This window comes from Mastigoproctus giganteus, chromosome 3, assembly GCF_048544385.1.
Source record: "Mastigoproctus giganteus isolate SK-2022 chromosome 3, ASM4854438v1, whole genome shotgun sequence".
NCBI classification, from domain to species: domain Eukaryota; kingdom Metazoa; phylum Arthropoda; class Arachnida; order Uropygi; family Thelyphonidae; genus Mastigoproctus; species Mastigoproctus giganteus.
The window spans coordinates 230529831-230551570 of record NC_143577.1 but is presented as its reverse complement, the minus strand read 5'-3'; the positions used below and the strand labels follow the sequence as shown (position 1 = coordinate 230551570).

Genomic DNA, 21740 nt, shown 5'->3' with positions numbered 1-21740 from the left:
GGCTAACAATCTAAACGAGTATTTTGCATCTAGATTCACACATGAGGAGTTATTCAGGAAGGGGAATGTCGTAGGTGAAGTAAACATTGGCAGTGAGCTAGATTATTTTCTAATAACTGAAAGGAAAGTGGAGGAGAAATTGTTGAGGATAAACATAAAAAAAGGCACCCGGGGTGGATGGGATCTATCCAGTTATATTAAACGAGGCAGCAAAGGAAGTAAGTAAACCCCTAGCCATAATTATGAGAGCTTCTTTGGACTCAGGGGAGGTACCCATGGACTGGAGATGTGCAAATGTAACCCCAATTCACAAAGGAGGATCAAAGGCTGACACAAGTAATTATAGACCTGTTAGTTTAACTTCGGTTCCAGGAAAATTAATGGAGGCACTGGTTAAAGAAGCACTGCAGGATCATCTGACACTATGCTGCTGCAACAGGATCTGGAAAGGTTGAGCAGATGGGCTGAGAGGTGGCAAATGAAGTTTAACATTGACAAATGTAAAGTACTACACATGGGAAAAAGCAACCCCAGAGCAACGTATCAACTCTGTGGTACTACACTGACAGTGGTAGAGAATGAAAGGGACTTGGGGGTGATTGTGCAGGCAGATATGAAGTTCTCTGAGCAGTGCAGACGGGCTGCAAGAGTAGCTCAAGGAGTATTGTCAATGATATACAGGAATTTTTCCAGCAGGGATAAGGAGGTGATTATTCCATTGTATAAGGCAATGGTCAGGCCACACCTAGAGTACTGTATACAGTCTGGAGGCCTCATTTCAAGAAGGATGTAGAGCTGCTGGAACGAGTACAGAGAAGGGCAACAAGATTAGTGAATGGAACAAAGGGGTGCTCTTACGAAGAAAGGCTTAAGTTTTGCAAATTACAGTGTCTGGAGACTAGGCACCAGCGAGGTGATCTGATAGAGGTGTATAAAGCCTTGAATGGTTTAAGCATGCTCAATGCTGATGGGATTCTTCCTCTAGCTCAGAAAAATCACCTGAGAGGGCATAAATTCAAATTGAGGAAAGACAGATGTAGGATAGACGTGCGGAAATTTGCCTTTAGCCAGCGGGTGGTTGGTTGGTGGAACAGACTGCCATCCCTTGTGGTGGAGGTTGATAGCCTAAATAAGTTTAAGGCTCAGCTGGACAGGTATTTTGAACGAACAGAGGGGTGAAGTGGAAGGGGTTTTTTTTTTTTTTTTTTTTGGCTGATGCTGCATAAGCTTGCTTTCTTGCATCAAATGCCTCTACTAATCTGGACAAGAATTCAGTTATAGCTCAGACACAGCATGGTTTTGTTAAGGGCAGGTCTTGTCTGACCAATTTGATTGGATACTATGATGTAGTCACAAAAGAACTGGATGCAGGGAATAACTTTGATATTATATATTTGGATCTTAGAAAGGCTTTTGATACTGTTGCGCATGGAAGACTGCTGCACAAATTGGAGAAGTGTGGCATTGGAGGCAAATTGCTGCTATGGATAAAGGGATGGTTGAGTGGCAGAAGACAGAGAGTGGTAATCAATGGACACTGCTCAACGTGGACTAATGTTATTAGTGGAGTTCCTCAGGGTTCAGTGTTGGGTCCATTGTTGTTTTCTGTATTTATAAATGATATTGATGATGGTGTATCAGGCTTAATGTCCAAGTTTGCAGACGATACCAAGGTTGGCAGGGTTGTTAAGGACACTACTGATACTATGCTGCTGCAACAGGATCTGGAAAGGTTGAGCACTTGGGCTGTGAGGTGGCAAATGAAGTTTAACATTGACAAATGTAAAGTACTACATATGGGAAACAGTAACCCCAGATCAACGTATCAACTCTGTGGTACTACGCTGACAGTGGTAGAGAATGAAAAGGACCTGGGGGTAATTGTGCAGGCAGATATGAAGTTCTCTGAGCAGTGCAGACGAGCTGCAAGAGTAGCTCATGGTGTCTTGTCAATGATATACAGGAATTTTTCTAGCAGGGACAGGGATGTGATTATTCCCTTGTATAAGGCATTGGTCAGGCCACACCTTGAGTACTGTATACAGGTCTGGAGGCCTCATTTCAAGAAGGATGTAGAGCTGCTGGAACGAGTACAGAGAAGGGCAACAAGATTAGTGAATGGAACAAAGGGTTGCTCTTATGAAGAAAGGCTTAAGTTTTGCAAATTACAGAGCCTAGAGACTAGGCATCGGCGAGGTGATCTGAATGGCTTGAGCATGCTCAATGCTGATGGAATTCTTCCTCTTGCTCAGAATAATCACCTGAGAGGGCATAAATTCAAATTGAGGAAGGACGGATGTCGGATAGATGTGCGGAAATTTGCCTTTAGCCAGCGGGCAGTTGGTTTGTGGAATAGACTCCCATCGCTTGTTGTTGAAGTTGATAGCCTAAACAAATTTAGGGCTCAGCTGGACAGGTATTTCGAACGAACGGAGGGGTGAAATGGGAGTAGTGGTTGGTTTTTTTTTTTTTTTTTTTTGGCTGATGCTGAATAAGCTTGCTTTCTTGCATCATATGCCTCTACTAATGCTAATGTGCTGTCAAATCATGCCTTCATTACAATAAACTAATCTTTTGGGAAACATTTCTCTCAACATGTTAATTGTAGTTCTTGCTGTGCTCATAGGCAAGGGGATTCATGTTTAAAACTACAACTTCAGTAGATCAATGTCCTCCAATTCTGATTTAAGAAATATTTCTATCATGTACCAGTATCTTTTACCACTCACTATTATTGCTACAACTATGACCTAGTTAGTCTGTTCTGCATAGTTCCAGGCCACATAGTCATATGTTGGAGTGCATTTTTCTCTGTTGAACGTTTTGTACATTTTCTGTGCCCACAATTGACAATTATGTTTGTTCACAATAACATTTAAATGAAAATAGGCTTCGTTGAATTGCTATCAATTTTGATATTTGACTTATGAAAATAACAACCAAGTAACATTGCCATTGTGGTAGATTTCTTGGGTAAGCTGTACTTCACAGGGATCTTTCTTCAGATCTTCATATATATTTCAGATCTTTCTTCATAATTTGCCTCATTTTAATTCCAGAATTGAAATATCTATATTCTAACCAGAAAAGAATATGAAGTTATGGAATATCTTTTGATCAATTTTTGCAGACAAGTTCTGCTCAAGAACTTGGCACACAAGCTCAATATTATCTTCTATTCTTGCAGACCTTCTTCCTATTCATTGTCTGTCACTGACCATTCCCTTTCTTGAAATCTTGACACACCAATGTGTCAATTGTTTTTAAATATATTTCCTTAATTTGAGAATACTGTCGAATTATCTACCTCTCCATGATATAAATTTCACTCTTTAATATGGCAAAAAAAAAAAAAAAAATCATTACTTTAGAAAATATATTAACTTAAGTTGTCAAATTGTCCACCTTTCCAAGTTTCGCTCTTTAATCTGAAAAAAAAAAAAAAAAAAAAAAATTCTATATATATATTTACTAGATGAACAAGTTAGTGCAAAGCATCATTTCAGTTCATAAGAAATCACTGATTTAAGTGAAATGGCACTGTTTTTGTTACATCTCATGCTGTGAATACCTTCACAATGAGTTGCCTATTATTGCACTACCTTGAATAAGCAATGCATCCCCATTAGAGAAGACCAATATTACTTATTCTAGTATCTGCTGAGAATAAGTAACATTAGCCTTCTCTACTGGAGAAGCATTGCCTATTTGAAGTAGTGCAACAATAGGCAACTTGTGCAGGCGTTCAATGTACAAGATGTAACAAAAATGCTGCCATTTCACCTATTTAGGTGATTTACTATGAACTAAAATGGCACTTTGCACTAACTTGTTCACACACACACACACACACACACACACACACACACACACACACACACACACACACACACACACACACACACACACACACACACACACACACACACATATATATAAAAAACAAAATAGCAGTACTTATATTCACTTACTGAGTACTCATTTTCAAAGCTGCCACTGTCTAAATCTGTAACAGTCTGAGTTGATGATAATGGAACAGAAATTTCTACTGGGTGCAAAATTCCCTGATGACATGGCTGAGTGATAGTAATCATCCGCCTGTTAGTTCTGATTGTGATTACTCTTCCACTTGATGATCCCCATGCAGGTTTAGCCTTGGCTTCTAATGCTGGCTTTTGACCAACCTGCAATACACAATATGAGTATATATTGATTGATATCAATAGATATATACATGTGTATGGTTGAGAAATATGCAAAATAACCAAAATCATATTCTTAGACTGTGCAAGTATGGAACCTCTCAAAATTAAAGCGAAATAAAATTACAATAATAAAATATTCAGGTTTCTTTTGTATTTCTCAGATGTTCTTGGAGATAGCAAGTGTTTACAAAGTGATCATTTGAGCAGTGAGGTATGAACTCTGCGAATCCTTCAATAAACTTAGGTATTGTTGTGAACCAGATTCTTCCTGCAGTGCTAACCAACGTTGTACCTAAATAATAATGAGCCATTCCAGGATGATGTCACTTTGCAGAGAGAAAACACCGTGCAAGCATAGTTTAAAGAGCAGTCTGAATATATAGCAGGACCTCAATTACGATGGTGAATGAGACCAAGCCTGCCATGGATAACAGAAATCTTGGATAACAGAAGCCCCAATTTGTTCCCAATTTTTTATAGCAGTTTATATTATTCATATATTACTATATAGTAATATATGAATTCGGTTCTTTCCCCCACTCTTTTCCTCTTGTATATTAATGACCTTCTCCCATTGACTGGAAATTCTATCCATAGTTTTGCCGATGATAGCACATTGCATTCCACTTTCCATTTTGAGAAACCTTGCCCTGCTCTATCAGCTTCAACTTCTTGAAAATCTGCTACCAATTCCTTAAATGCCTATCTCCAGGTAATTCTCCAGTGGGGCAAAGACAACTTAGTTGATTTCAATCCTTCTAAAACTCAGTCTTGTCTTATATCTCGCAAAAAAGGATTCTTCTGCTCCTATGCTTACCTTTGGTGACACTCCGATTTCTAGGCAAAATGATATATCTCTTTTGGGGATTACCCTGACTTCTAATCTCTCTTGGCACAAGCACATTACAAATATTGCTTCCTCTGCATTTCTTTCGCTCTCGGCGTTACTTTTCTTCCAAACAGCTGTTCACTCTGTACAAATCGCAAATCCACCCTACCATGGAATATTGTTCCCCCACCTGGGGTGGTGCCCCCACCACCTCTCTCAGGCTTCTTGATTCCATTCAGAAGAGGGCAGTTAGGTTAATTAATTGCTCATCTCTAACAGAGTCTCTCCACTCACTGTCTCATAGACATACTGTTTCTGCTACATGCCTTTTCTACAGATACTTTCATGGGCATTGTTCTTTGGAATTGGCTCCTATAATTCCCGCTCTCTTTCAAAACAGTCTGAACACGTGCGGCCTCCAGCCAACATCCATTTACTGTCCAACTTCAAACTCACAGAACCAACTTTTAATCTTCCTTGTATATTCATTCAACTGCTGTTTTCTGGACGGCCAAGTGATGGAGCTGTGAAATGAGTTCATGTGATGTAGTAGTAGTAGTAATGGAGGCATGTGATGCAAGAAAGCAAGCATATGAGCTTATGTAGCGTCAGCCAAAATAAAAATTTCACACATTCATTCCCTCTAAAAGTTTGTCCAGTTGCTGTTTGGATTTATTTAAGCTATCAACTTCAACTACGACAAATGGAAGTTTCTTCCAGCAATTAACCATCCGCTGGCTAAAAGCAAATTTCCGCACATCTATTCTACAACTGTCTTTCATCAATTTGAATTTATGCCCCCCCCAGGATCGTAATCTGAGAAGGTGGAGTTAGTCGGTTAGTTTAGTTTATATACATACATATATATATATATATATATACACAGGGTGATTCACTACCAGTGCGACAAACTTGCAGGAGGTGTAGGGGGCACAAAGACGAATTGGAATCACATAGCATTGCAGGGTCCGAAATGCCTTCATCATGCAGTAGAGGACGTTGAACGGGAGGTCGCGTGAACAGCGATCCCGCTGGAAGTCAGCATTTGCGAACCGTTTCTGGTGAAGAAACCAAGTAGCAAAAGTCCTCCAGAGTGGATAATCCGCAGGCTCCAATGATTGGACACGTTGCAGAGGGTATGAACTCATTTGGTTTGTTGACAGTATCCTCCATACAGTGGATTGGGAAATACCCAATCGTTGGCCTATCGCTCGAGTACTCGTACCCGGATTGCCTTCTGCAATATGTAGGACATTCTCGTCATTGAGTGGCGCCCTCGTCGTTCGCTCTCGATTCATGGTACTTCTAGTGAAACAATCAGTCTCACGTAACCTTCTGTGCACACATGTGAAAATCGTATGATGAGGAGCATGCCTGTGCGGGAAACGTTCCTTGTACAAGCGCAAAGCGGCGCGCCCATTACAGTCCGCAGCTCCATATGCAAAGGTGCATGACAGCCAGTTCAACGTTTGAATATTCATCCATCCTACTGCCTCAGGAACCAGTTCGCAAATGCTGACTTCCAGCGGAATCACTGTTCATGCGACCTCCCATTCAACGTCCTTTACCGCATGACAAAGGCATTTCAGACTCTGCAATGCTATGTGATTCCGATTCGTCTTTGTGCCCCCTACACCTCCTGCAAGTTTGTCGCACTGGTAGTGAATCACCCTGTATATTTCCGTCACAGGGTAGCACCAAGATCTACATCCTTCTCCACCAATATAATTGTAGGCATATTACTCATCTAAATATGGTGGCCTGTTAAAGTCTGAGAAGGTGGAGGATCCCATCAGAATTCAGCATGCTCAAGCCACTGCAATTTGCAGAACTTGAGCCTTCCTTGGTAAGAGGACCCCTCCGTTCCCCTCACCAATCTTACTGCCCTTCTCTGTACACACTCAAGCAACTCAACATCCTTCCTAAAATGATACCAGACCTATACAATACTGAAGGCATGGCCTAACCATTGCCTTATACAAAGAGAGAATCACCTTTTCCCTACTAGCAAAATTCTTGTATATCATTGACAATACCCTATGACCTGCTCTGGAAACCTGTCTGCATTGCTCAGAAAACTTCATATCTGACTGCACAATTGCTCCCAGATCTTTTTTTCATTTTCTACCACTCTACCACACAGTTGGTACGTTTCTCTGTGGTTATTTCTACCCATATGCAGTACTTTGCGTTTGTCAATGTTTAACTTCAGCTGCCACTTCTCAGCCCATCTGCCCAAATTTTCTAGATCCTGTTGCAGTAGCACACTGCCATTACTGTCATTAACAACCCTGCCAACCTTTGCAGACTGCAAACTTCGACACTAAGCTTGATATATCATTGATAAATATACAAAACAACAGTGCACTCAACACCGAACCCTGTGGAACTCCACTAATAACATAAGTCCACGAAGAGTAACACCCATTGATTACCACTTTCTGTCTTCTCCCACTCAACCATCCTTTTATCCATTGTAGCAACTTACCCTTAATACCATTCTGCTCCAATTTGTACAGTAGTCTTCCATGCGCAACAGTGTCAAAAGCTTTCCTGAAATCCAAGTATATTATATCAAAATTATTTTTTTTTCCTTCAGTTCCTTTGTAACAACATCATAGTATCCAATCAAATTTGTCAGACAAGACTTTCCCTTAACAAACCCACGTTGTGTCTGAATTATTACTGCAGTCTTGTCTAGATGATCCCACAATGCATCTTTAACCAGTGACTCCATTATTTTCCCCAGAATGGAAGTTAAACTGAATGGTCTGTAATTACTCGTTGTCACCCTTTGATCCCCTTTTTGTGAAATGGAGATACATTTGCACATCTCCAGTCCGTGGCCACTTCTCCTGAGTCCAAGGATGAGCTCATAATTATGGCTAAGTGTTTGCTTAGTTCCTTTGCTGCCTCCTTTAATATAACTATATACAGATCCTATCCACCTCAGGTGGCTTATTATTATTATTATTATTAATATCCATATGATGCAAGAAAGCCTGAGGCTTATGCTGCACCAGGAAAAAAAAAAGTTCCCGAGTAACCCTGAGGGAGGGAGAGAGAGAGAGAGAGAGAGAGAGACAAAAAAAGTAGAAGGCAATCACCAAGAAAGAGAAGAATGATGATATCCAGCTCAGGACCCTGGGTGTGCCAAGCCCATACTCAACAGATGTGAGTCCCCAGGGCTTTCTTATGTTTAACTTCAACAAGTTCTCCTCAACTTTGCTCTCAGTTATTACAAAATAATTAATCACCCTGTTACAGTTTGCCGGATAAACATCCAGCATTTTCCTCCTTTAATAACTCCTCATGTGTGAATGTAGATGCAAAATACTCATTCAGATTATCAGTTGTACAGTAGTACAGTGAACCCTCCATTTAACTGACCCCGATATAACGGATTTCAGATTTAACGGACTGGACATATAATGATATAGTAATGTACATATTAATCTCGACCATATTATTTTTTTTAGGTTATACAAAACTTCAGTGTTACTATTAATTAAAAATTAATAATTACCTATTTCCATTATTGTTTTGATAATTACCTACTTTTATTTTTATAATCAAATTGAGGAAATTGTAGTCAGGAAATTGTGTTTTATTCTTTTTGAAAACGTGTCAAATAGCTCTTTTCCCAGATTAGAGATAACAGATAAGAGCAGGCAGTGACTTGCAAGCTGAATGTGACTCAGGACACTAAACTGCAGACTACTGACTTGTCTGTTTCGGTCTCAGTCTGCCTCAAGCTATCGTGCAATCAGGTTGTATACACAGTGTTTCTGTGATTTCTTAATTGTGACTTCTTGTTGTTGTTATTTAGTTTTTAGGAGCATTAGCAGTTAAGGCCATATTTTCCACGGAGGATGTGGAAAGGTCAGGTAATTCCCTGACCTTTCCACATCCTCCGTATTTGGTGGTCACGGGCTCGAACCCCGGTCTAATCAAGAAGCATGTGCTACACAGTGCTGCTCCTGCCCACCTGGCTATGGAGGCGCCTAATTGTGACTATTTATTAAATAATTTTGCAATCCTTACAATTTAAAATGGGAAAAAGTGATAGAGGAGTTAAAAGAAAGTGTGTGAACTTAAATGTGGCACAGAAATTAGAGCTAATTGAAAAATTAGAACAAGGTATCTCAGTAGCCCATGTTTGTGAAATTTACAACAGAAAAAAACAAACTGATTCTGATATCCATAAATCAAAGGCCAAATTGCAACATAATTTTATATTGTACAGTACTGTATATTGTATTAAAGCTTTTTTTTTTTTTTTTACATTAGATTTAACGGACTTTCGGCATTAAAGGACACCCCTTATTTCCTATTAGTCCATTAAATCGAGGGTTTACTGTTTGTTTGAACCATCGATATTAAGTGGACCAATCTGATTCATTTCCTCCCTTCTAGAGTTTATATAAGTAAAGAAGTCCTTGCTGTTTTTCTTAGCATCTTTTGCCAAAGATTTCTCATAATCTGCCTTCGCTTGACTAATCTCCTTTGTGACTTGATTATAGACTAGCTTATATCTGCCATAGGCTTCTGTGTCACCTGATAATTTATATGCATCCCATACGTTTTTCTTCTCTGTTCATCTGACATCCATTTAGGCCTAAACCTTGAACAATATTTCCAACATTAGTTCCTTAAATGCTTCCCACTTAGAATTTGCTGTTGGTAACATCATCAGTTGGTCCAACTGTACAGAATTTAAAAACTGTCTGAGACCATTGTAGTCACCTTTACGGAAGCAAAAATCTTTCCCTTTACCCTTAATGGTAATTATATCTTTAAGTAAATCCCACACCAGGACACTGTGATCACTGCCACTTAGTGGTTCCTTTATCTGCAAATTCTTAATGCACAAATAATCACTGCTGATAACCAGATCAAGAGTATTGCACTCTCTGGTTGCCTCTTGATTATGCTGCTTGCTGCTGCAAAAAACAATGACCCAATAAATCCACAAAATTGCTAGTGACCATCCCACAAGCTCCACTCAATATCTGTGAAGTTAAAATCCCCCATTATAACACAATCTGATTTACTGGCACATTCTGTTTCTCTGTACAATTGTTTGCTGTACTCATTAGGCCTATAACACACTCCTACTCTGATTTTTGTTTTCCCAGTGCTTATGCTTTCATTCACTTTCGCTTCTGCCTGTGGGTACTATTAACCTTTTTTGTCTGTGAATCCTCCCAAGCTAGCAGTTTTCCAACCCACCTGATGCTATCTCGATAGATTCAACAAACACTCTTGCTCCCCTTCTAAGTGTAGAAGTAGTCTCTCCTGTTAACAAGCACAGACCATGCTGAGAAAAATTCTACCCCATGAGCCTTGCACAATCCCTCCAGAGTTAAATTCATTGACGAGGCTCTCATCATATACTCCCTCCTATTGTGTCTGGGCAGAATTGCAGACACTTTCAAATTTAACTCTAACTCAACTTTTTTCAGCATTGACCTGTACTTGTTAAGCAAATTTGCAGATTTTTAGCATTAGTAGAGGCATTAGCATTAGTAGAGGCATTAGTAGAGGCATTTGCAGATTTTTAGCATTAGCATTAGTAAAGGCATTTGATGCAAGAAAGCAAGCTTATGCAGCATCAGCCAAAAAAAAAAAAAAAACCACTTCCACTTCACCCCTCCGTTCGTTCAAAATACCTGTCCAGCTGAGCCTTAAACTTATTTAGGCTATCAACCTCCACCACAAGGGATGGAAGTCTGTTCCACCAACCAACCACCCGCTGGCTAAAGGCAAATTTCCGCACGTCTATCCTACATCTGTCTTTCCTCAATTTGAATTTATGCCCTCTCAGGTGATTATTCTGAGCTAGAGGAAGAATCCCATCAGCATTGAGCATGCTTAAACCATTCAAGGCTTTATACACCTCTATCAGATAACCTCGCTGGTGCCTAGTCTCCAGACACTGTAATTTGCAAAACTTAAGCCGTTCTTCGTAAGAGCACCCCTTTGTTCCATTCACTAATCTTGTTGCCCTTCTCTGTACTCGTTCCAGCAGCTCTACATCCTTCTTGAAATGAGGCCTCCAGACCTGTATACAGTACTCTAGGTGTGGCCTGACCATCGCCTTATACAATGGAATAATCACCTCCTTATCCCTGCTGGAAAAATTCCTGTATATCATTGACAATACTCCATGAGCTACTCTTGCAGCCCGTCTGCACTGCTCAGAGAACTTCATATCTGCCTGCACAACCACCCCCAAGTCCCTTTCATTCTCTACCACTGTCAGTGTTGTACCACAGAGTTGATACGTTGCTCTGGGGTTGCTGTTTCCCATGTGTAGTACTTTACATTTGTCAATGTTAAACTTCATTTGCCACCTCTCAGCCCATCTGCTCAACCTTTCCAGATCCTGTTGCAGCAGCATAGTGTCAGTAGTGTCCTTGACAACCCTGCCAACCTTTGTATCGTCTGCAAACTTGGACATTAATCCCGATATACCATCATCAATATCATTTATAAATACAGAAAACAATAATGGACCCAACACTGAGCCCTGAGGGACTCCACTAATAACATCAGTCCACGATGAGCAGTGTCCATTGATTACCACTCTCAATCCTAGATATCCTACTCTTAACGTCATTAATGCTAACATATACAATGATATCACCCTTTGTGCCCTTAAAAGATGACATCTGTTCTACAACATCATCAACTTTTGCCCCTGGCAGACATACCCTAGTCCTATTCCACCTATCCTTTTTACACAATATATTACCCATCTCCCTGACAATAGAATCACCAACAAAAACTAACTCCTGTGGGACCAGCACATTCTGCCTTGGAGATTGCCACTGTTTTGCCTGATGCACAAGTGTGAGCTCTGGCATTGGTCGGGCAGCTGAAAGCTTGATGGGTCCTCCATTTTAATACCTTCAATGGCATCGACCTGACTCTTCAAACTCTCATAATCACCCATTAGAACACTCAGTTGGCACTTAATTTCTTGACACTCTCTGCACCTAGCACACACACACACACACACACACACACACACACACACACACACACACACACACAAAGACATCCTCCTTGGCTAGATCATGTCCTTTTCCAGAGAGTTCTGAAAACTTTTCACAAGTTGCACATTTTTTAGGCTATGATGCATTGGAGAATCTCCCCCCTCGGTTCTCCCCCCAAGTGATAGCACTCCTGCTACTTTGTGCCCATTGCTTTGCTGCTCTAGTCTGGGGCATGATATTGAAATTAACAATGAAAATTAATAAATTTAATTATCAATATTACACTATCTAATAGATTCCTAAATGCAGTGATATGTATTATGCTATCTAGTTATACGTTAGAGCTACCTATTTACCACAATTCAAAATTTGAAATCCCTACCACTCACTATATACAAAAACAATGGCTGCAAGATGTGTGTATATTAAGTAGGTTACTACTTAATATACAGAAAACCATTGTGTATATTAAGTAGTAACCTACAAAAACTCTATCTATATTAAAAATAAAAATAATGAGCCTAACTAGAATTATAAAGCTACTTATAAAGTACAATTTAAATATGACAATTAAGTAAATAAAATAGCAAAATGCCAACTTTTTTGGAGTTTGTAATTCACAGCTGGAACTTGTTATGCAAATTATGCATCTCCATAATCTGCATAACTCAATACAGCAGGCAAGAAAGCAGTTGAGTGATGTTTCTTACATGGCAATATGGAGGACGTTATGTAAGAGACTGTCTTTACAGTTACTGCATGTTGAATGAGAGTGCACTTTAAAACTTGGTTGATCTTTTCAGGCATATTTTGGGCTGGAATTTTGAACTACATGTTGAAGGCAATTCATTTTTGGAAAAAAAAAAAAAAAAAACTGTTTTCCATGATAGGGCTACCTTTCATCTGTCATGTAAAGTGAATCACCATAATCTACCATGTGGGTCTCATAAAATCCACAAATTAATTAGCATCTGTGAAACTCTCCTCACCTCCGAAGACCTGATTGAAGTTAATAAGGCTCTTAGAGGGATTAGTAAAATAATAAAGGTGAAATTTTCACGGTTATAAAGAATTCCAGAACTGGGGACCATAAATTCAAATTACAGGGGTTCAAGTTTAGATTAGATTGTAGGAAGTTTTCTTTTAGCCAGAAAGTCATCGATCGCTGGGACAAGTTGCCCTCTGACAGTTTGAATAAATTTAACGGTCAACTGGATAGTTACCTGTATGAGGAGAGAAGCACATAATTTGTATTTTTTTTTATCTACTTGGTGGGTTTTTGTTTGTTTTTTTGTTTTTTTTGCCAGTGCAGCAAAAGCCTGTGGCTTCCTTGCACTATATGGCAAATAATATTACTATTACTACCCAAAATTAATGTTTTCTGTGCTATAAGCAGAAACAGAGGTTGATAGTCAATTCTTTTTGCCAAGACTATCAGTAAAGATCCATGTGTACTTCAGAACTTTCTTGTTCCCCAATTGGATGTAAACAATATGATGTTTCAACAAGGTGATGTAACATGGTATCTGAATGAATTTCTGAGAAGGTAGGGCCAGGTCAAGGGAGAAAAATCCATGGTGGCTCAGATCACTCAATAATACCATGACTTTTACTTTTGACAAATTTGAGAATATGATTTGTGTTTATGATCTGAAGTTCACTGTATACTAATGAAGATCTTAAATGTTCCCTGGCTCTTGCCAGTGAACATTTAAAATATTGGTGTTCATCTGGATGTTGGTCACATAGCCAAAGGAAGCCATTTTTAACATTAAAAAAAAATTTATCTGCTAACTCCAGCAAACTGCACTGTGCTACTACTGTTAAGGTTGGTCAAAATACGCAGTGTGGCAATTGGAAAACGAGACTGATGTTATGTGCCATCCACTACAAGTAAACATGAAATGAAAGAGTGATTGTTCCTTGAGCACTGCAGTCAAGGTCAGCAGAAATTGCTACCATTTCAGAACACAGTGTGAGCTGAACCACACATTTCTCCTGTATCTGTGTTATGGAGGAACAATGGAACAAAAAGCAAACATCACATTTTGTGTTGGGCTAGGGAAAAGTGCCATGGAAACGTTTTAAATGATGAAGCAAGCATATGGAGAGAATTGTATGTCTCGTGCACATGTGCCTGAGTGGCATGGAAGATGACGAACGTCCGGGTCCAGCAAAAATGGCTTGAACCAGAGTTGATTGAAAGGTGTAAGAAATTATTATCAATGACTGATATGTAATGATCTGAATGATTTCAGAAGATCTGTGCTTTAATAAAGAAACCATTTAACAAATAATAATCCAAGATTTGAAGAAAACAAAGGTCTATACATGGTTTGTTCCACATTTATTAACAGATGGTCAGTGACAGATGCAAGCTGAATACTTCAAAGAACTCATTGAAGCCGCTGAAAGCAAATCCAACTTCCTGAATTCAATCGTTACAGGTGATGAGACATGGTGTTTTCAGAATGACTCTGCAATGAAGCAACAAAGTGTGGAGTTGACAAACTCTGCCAAAGCCAAAAAAAGATAGTCAAGAAAGGTCAAAAATCAAAAACCATACTCATCACTTTCTACAATAGCAAGGAAATTGTGCACAAACAATTCATGCCCAATGGCCAAAGCATTACTGCTGCCTATTATCTTGATGTTTTGAAATGTTTGTTGCAGAGAATCCGTCATGTGCAGCCTCAATATGGAGAAGATGGCAGTTGGTTTCCTCTTTCATGACAATGCACCAAGCCACAAAGCTCTCATCAGTTCTGTTCTCTTATACTACCCCTGGCAATGTGTGCATGTACTTGTGTGACAATAAAGCTATCAGTAATTCCGTATGTAAAGAGTATAGAAGCTGTAAATTACGAGAGATAACAGCCAGAATTATAATGTGAAGTAGATATGAAATAAGCATTTGATAAATTCTACCGTGAAAATAAAAAACAGCCATATAATTGGCTATATAAATCGTAAAAAATAACAACTTTGAAATTTTAAGAGAGCTAAAACTATTCCTTTTCAAAGTTATAAAAAACATTTTCCTGTAAAGAATGAACTTCTGTATTCATCTTATTTTGACTATCTTTTTTTTTTTTGTAACAAAAGAGCAAAATAATAACCCATATCATTATAATCAAATTTCTGATATGGATGTAAAAGATGGACAAATGCACATATTAACTTATAATTAAATATGACACTGCATGCATAATGCAAAAATATTTACCTGATGAAATCATGATTACTCATGCGGCTATCCTCTTTTCGTGTCTATTTCATTGTGTGTGTGCATGTGTGTTCCTTGAAATGATGCAAATAAACCAATTAAGATGTAAATACTAGAACAAATTTTTAAAAATTAACACCCTATTATGCATCCTCCTAAATGGAACAAATATGCTTTTGTGGCAAATATGCTTGTGTGGCACCTTTTAATTTTTAGCTTTTTTGCTGAATTGGAAACTAAGATTTGCTAAACTTAATTTAAAAATATATAATTAAAATAAATGAGAAAAAAAACTATAATAATAATAAAGTAAATTTTTATTATAGTTTTAAGAATTTTCAAGGTCATGCATCCCCCCCCCCCAAAAAAAAAAACTGAAACTTGGACACTCACATGACATCTGGCAGATGCAATGTTAATAAAAAATTAATTTCACATCTTTAATTTTGCATTTAGCTGATAAAACCAAAGATCTATGACAAGATTAGACAACTCTTGCTAGTGTCTCAAAGATGGTGGAGAAGGTTATAGGAGGCCACTCGGCAATGGGAGTTGCCTATAAGAAAGACAGATGCTTCTATTTGTCTGGCATCCGTTAAATGCCAAATAAAAAATTAATTCATTGTAATTCATAGTATACTGAAATGAAAACAAAAAATACTGTATAATCAGTTTGAAAATATTGGTGGGCAAAGGTACACGGGAAAATCTGATTTCATTTACAAATTTTTAAAAAAATAACACAAATTTCAAAAGTGCTTATAGGATGTCATGTTAGCAGTGTATGGTTAAAATTAAACTCCTCTTTGTAAAGAAATTTTGTTATGGGTTGGTGTCCATTTGAAAAAATATATATACACTAAAAATACATATCCCTTCTATGAGAGGCTCAAAACTTATCAAACAACCCTTGTATATGTATTTGTTAACCATTACAAAAACAGACTGTAATATTACTGGTACAATTAACATCTTTCTTCACTTTTGAAATTATATAAATTTTGTCTGTGATGAACAGCACCATCATTTCTCTGGCATTTTTGCAGCACACTGGTATCGTCCTCGATAGATGAAATTAAATTATGCCTGAATGTATCTGAAATGCCTGAATGCATCATTTAATCATCCTCTGCATAAAGACATTCACCTGATACTACATGCAATTAGTTTCTATTCAGTAGTGATGTGCCAATACAGGCAATTAACTCTCATGAAGAAAAGCATAATTATTGCACTTGACAGGAAGGGCTCTTCTACTTGATATAGGCTGGCTCTAATCAGTCAATCTTCTGTATTAATATTCTTAAAAATAAATATGAGATCAGAAATGTCAAAAGAAAATCTAGACTGGGCTAAAGTGGGTTAATGCTCCATCCAGCACAGGGCAGATTTTTAAAATGTCTAAGTCTCCATGACTGTCATGTGCTGAAAGCCATGTGGAAGGAACACACCGCATAAAGGCAAGGGTGAGATAAAAGAACTGTCTGATGAAGACTTGTCATATAGACCTTGTAAGAAGGCCCTTACCAAATCCATCTTTCTTCAATTTTTAAATTATAAAAATAGTTTCAATGATGGACAGTACTGCACTATCATTTCTCATGCAATTTTGCAGCACAAATAATACAATACAGTAGTGGCCACAAAAATTACATCACCTTCTTATGTTATTTCATTGGTATCTTTCTGTACAAATTTAACTATGAAAATTAAGAAAAATTAAAGACCATGCTAACTGGACAATTGAGCAGTGTGAAATTCTAATCTTTTCTGATGAGTTCAAATTTAATCTGCATGGATCAGATGGGAACCAGTGATATTTAAATTTGTAAATGGTACTTTTAATAATATTGTTCTGCCTGTTATCAGAGACCACTTTCAGGAAACTGAAAACTGTTTTCCAGCATGACTTTTCTCCTTGCCAAATTCACAGGCAATGTGTAAGGCAATGGCTACATGAAATTGTATAATGTTATACAATTTCATGTAGGTGCTGGCATGTTATGTAATTAACTTCACAAAAACCAGTGTTAAACAAGCCTAGACCATTAAAACTACAACTCACTACAGATATAATGTAATCTGCATGAAACTATTCCTTAGGCTTACACTACATGCAAGTGCATTCATGTGATGCATGGATAGTGTGAAATAATTCATTATTTCATATTTATCTCTTCTACTATTGCAATGTCCATTGCTTCCACTCTACGAGATGCTGATTGGAGACATGAAATGACAAGCTGACTGATACATCTCATATGCTATGCATCTTTCTGATAGTAGTTGATCCAAAAACTATCATCTTTTATATACTCCACAAAACTAGTGCTACTAGTTTTGTGGAGTACATAAAACTTATCAGCCATGTGACCTCTGGAAATGGACCAGCACAAATATGATGCATCCCATTACATGTTGGAGAAAAGCAAATGCATATATGATTTGTCTTATTTTGCAAATTCAGTTTCACTTACCTGACCTCCATCATTTTGTCCCCATCCCCAGATCCTTCCTGTTGAGTCCAAAGCAACGCTGAAATCTGCACCACATCCAACAGCAGTAACTGTTTTGTCATTTAATGGAAGCAAGAGAGATGGCACTTTCTGAAACAATTTTTTTTGTTAATTTTCATTACACAATGATCTACTTAACACAACTGTACAGTTAGGAATTCCCAATTTATATTTTATAAATATCTTCCTAATCTATTCTATAAATTCCGTAATCAGGGCTGCTCTCGGCGGCCCTGATAATGGAATTCTAGATCAGGGCTGCTGAGAGCTGGCCCGAGCCCCGGGAAAACAATAATTCCAGGCCCGATGATAGAAAAAAAAAACTGCGTGTAGATAGAAATTGTTCTTTATTTTTTCTGTAATATAATAATACGAAAATTGAATAATAGTGATACAATATTGGGTAAATACAAAATAATAGTTGTTTAACAAAAAATTTCCACTTGTATAATAAGGTTAATCTCGATAAACTATCACATCAGATCACAAAGTCAAAAAATCACAGCTTGAGTCTTGAATTTAGACTAAATCACAAAGGTGCTTTGCGAGCCTTATGACTTGAAAATAAATCTATTACTTTTGAAAAATCACAGTGTTGGGCTAGCTCCACCTCGACTGATAATAAGCCCAAAGATGAAAGTCGGTTTTGACCCATTGTTGACTGTAACACATTTTTAATCCTTGATAGGCAACTAAAAGATCATTCTTGCTTGAGCCACAGTCACTGGTATTGTACAAAACAACCTTAAAGCAATAACAATATTGAGAAATAGTGGTTCAAGATTCAGATGTTTTATTTTATTGAGCAACTATATATTTGCATCATATATCGATTTCAGATGTATTAGTTCTTCAGAAAACTGCTCGCTAATATCATCTTCGTATTTGTTTTGTAGTTTTCTTGCATTTTCTCGAATTTCTACCTCATTCAAGTTGTGAAATAACCACAGCAAACTGAATGCAATGTTTATTTCTTTTGCTGCATCAAATTGAGTTGTCATGTTACCAATAACACTGTCTAAAAGAACATTAAACTTGAATACTTCAGTTGGTGTTATTGTCCATTCTTCAGCATTTCTTTTCCTCTTCCTTTGTCGGTGATCTGAAAATTCAGTCTGCATACTTATATTTACAGCTACGAGCTTGTATTCATTTAGGATTGCCTCCAAACTATTCCTAATCTTTTTCAAATCTGTCAAAAGACTAGAAAGATTTGTTACTTCAATGTCGATGGTGGTATTTCGAACTTGTAAGACCATGCTTCGGTGGTAATTCATAATGAAGGGTTGAACAAGAACAAACACAACCTAAGGTTTAAAATACATTATTAAAATTATTTTAATAATAATTATAATATTGCATATTTATAAGTTTACCTTTGACGAAAATATGAAAATCAGACAGAAAAAGAAAATATACTTTCAACAACTTCATTCACGACACGAGTGATGAGGACACACGTTTACCGACATAAAATAAAACAAAATTGCACTACCTTAATTGTTAGTTGAGTGACTGACTCAACTAACACACACGAATTCAACGTAATGGGTGGCTTGTGCAACAAGTGCATGCAGCATAATATATGTCCACGTGATGTGCCCACTGTCCGCACGCAAGCTACACCACAAAGGGGCCGAAAATACTGATAAAAGCTAAAATACATAAACAAAGTATGCGGTCAAATCAGGTTTGGGGCCCGGACCTATAAACACTGTTATTACAAGTGATAAACACTGTTATTACAAGTGATAAGACTGTTATTACAAAGATATTAAAGAAATTATGCAACAAAATCACAAATAATAAAATTGGATAATGATTTGTAAAAAAAAAAAAAAAAAGAATCCAGACCTGGGCCCTGCAGGCTGCACAGGCCACGGAAATTTAGCATTAGTAAAGGCATATGATGCAAGAAAGCAAGCTTATGCAGCATTAGCCAAAAAAAACACTTCCACTTCACCCCTCTGTTCATTCGAAATACCTGTCCAGCTCAGCCTTCAATTTATTTAGGCTATTAGCTTCCACAACAAAAGATGGAAACCTGTTCCACCAATCAACTACCCGCAGGCTAAACGCAAATTTCCTCACATCTATTCTACAACTATCATTCCTCAATTTGAAACTGTGCTCCCCTCAGGTTCTTAGTCTGAGCAAGACGAAGAATCCCATCAGCATTCAGCTTGCTCAACCCATTCAAGGCCTTATACACCTCAATCAGATCACTTCGCAGGTTCCTACTCTCCATGCGCTGCAATTTGCAGAACTTAAGCCTTTCTTGGTAAGAGCATCCCTTTGTTCCCCACACCAATCTTGTTGCCCTTCTTTGTACTTGTTTGAGCAACTCTACATCCTTCCTGAAATGACGCCTCCAGACCTGCACACAGTACGCTAGGTGTGGCCTGACCATTGCCTTGTATAACAGGATTATCATCCTGTCCCTGCTAGCAAAATTCCTATATATCATTGACAAGACTCTATGACCTGCCCTAGCAACCCGTCTGCACTGCTCAGCGAACTTCATATTTGGCTGCACAATTACCCCCAGATCTTTTTCTTTCCTCTTCCCTGAGTGTAGTACTACCCAGTTGGTACGTTTCTCTTCAGTTATTGCTACCCATATGCAGTACTTTGCATTTGTCAATGTTAAACTCCAGTTGCCACTTCTCAGCCCATTTTCCCAACTTATCTAGATCCAGTTGGAGTAGCATACTGTCATTAACAACCCTGCCAACCTTTCTATCATCTGCAAACATGGACATTAAACCTGATGTACCTTCATCAATATCATTAATAAATAACATATAACATTTGTCGACGAAGAGCAGTGTCCACTGATTACCACTCTCTGTTGTCTCCCACTCAACTATCCTTTTATCCATTGTAGCAGCTTACCCTTGATGCCATACCTCTCCAATTTGTACAGTAGTTTCCATGTGAAACAGTATCAAAAACGTTCCTGAAATTCAAGTATATGATATCAAAATTATTTTTGGCATTCAGTTCCTTTGTGACCACATCATAGTAAGCAATCAAATTGGTCAGACAAGACCTCCCTTTGACAAACCCATGCTGTGTAATAACTATTACTGCAGTCATGTCTAGATGATCCTGCAATGCTTCTTTAACCAGTGATTCCATTATTTTCCCCGCAACACAAGTTAAACTAACAGGTCTGTAGTTACTTGTGTCACCTTTTGAACCTCCTTCGTGAATTGGTGATACATTTGCACACCTCCAGTCCATGGGGACCTCCCCTGAGTCCAAGGATGCTCTCATAATTATGGCTAAGGGTTTGCTTACTTCCTTTGCTGCCTCTAATATAACTGGATAGATCCCGTCCACCTCAGGTGCCTTCCTTATGTTTAACTTCAACAATTTCTCCTCCACTTTGCTCTCAGTTATTACAAAATCACTTAGCTCCCTGTTAGCATTTGATAAACTTCTAGCACTCCCCTCATTGAATAACTCCTCATGTGTGAATGTAGATGCAAAATACTCATTCAATTTATCAGCTACCTGAGCATGATCATCAACAGTCAATCCATCTGTGTTAAGTGGTCCAATCTGATTCATCCCTTTCCTTCTAGAGTTTACATAAGTAAAGAACTCCTTGCTGTTTTTCTCTGCATCCTTTGCCTAAGATTTCTCATAATCTGCCTTCGCCTGCCTAACCTCCTTTGTGATTTGATTACAGACTAGTTTATACCTGCCATAGGCTTCTTTTCGCCTGATACTTTATATGCATCCCATACATTCTTCTTCTCTGCCACTATCCTCATTAATTCATTCCTAGCACGTGCTCGTAAAGCAAAAACTCGTAAATTGGGAATTTATTTCCCATAGACAATGTTAAAAATAGGTATTACATTATCAACAATGAAATTAGTTAGCTAATTAGTTTATATTTAAACAATAAAAACATTAATTGATTTATCCAAATTTATAATAATAGAGAAATTA

The 21740-nt window shown here is 38.0% G+C and overlaps 1 protein-coding gene across 1 annotated transcript in view; it reads right to left on the bottom strand.

Moving 5' to 3' along the window:
* LOC150088829 (uncharacterized) overlaps positions 1-21740 on the bottom strand; it is a 247355-nt gene that overhangs the window by 61387 nt on the left and 164228 nt on the right. The window contains exons 24-25 of the mRNA XM_090370333.1: positions 17739-17867; positions 3972-4184 (exon numbers count right to left, since the gene is read on the bottom strand). Of these exons, the coding sequence (XP_090226459.1) occupies positions 3972-4184; positions 17739-17867 (342 nt within the window). The remainder of the gene's footprint in view (positions 1-3971; positions 4185-17738; positions 17868-21740) is intronic.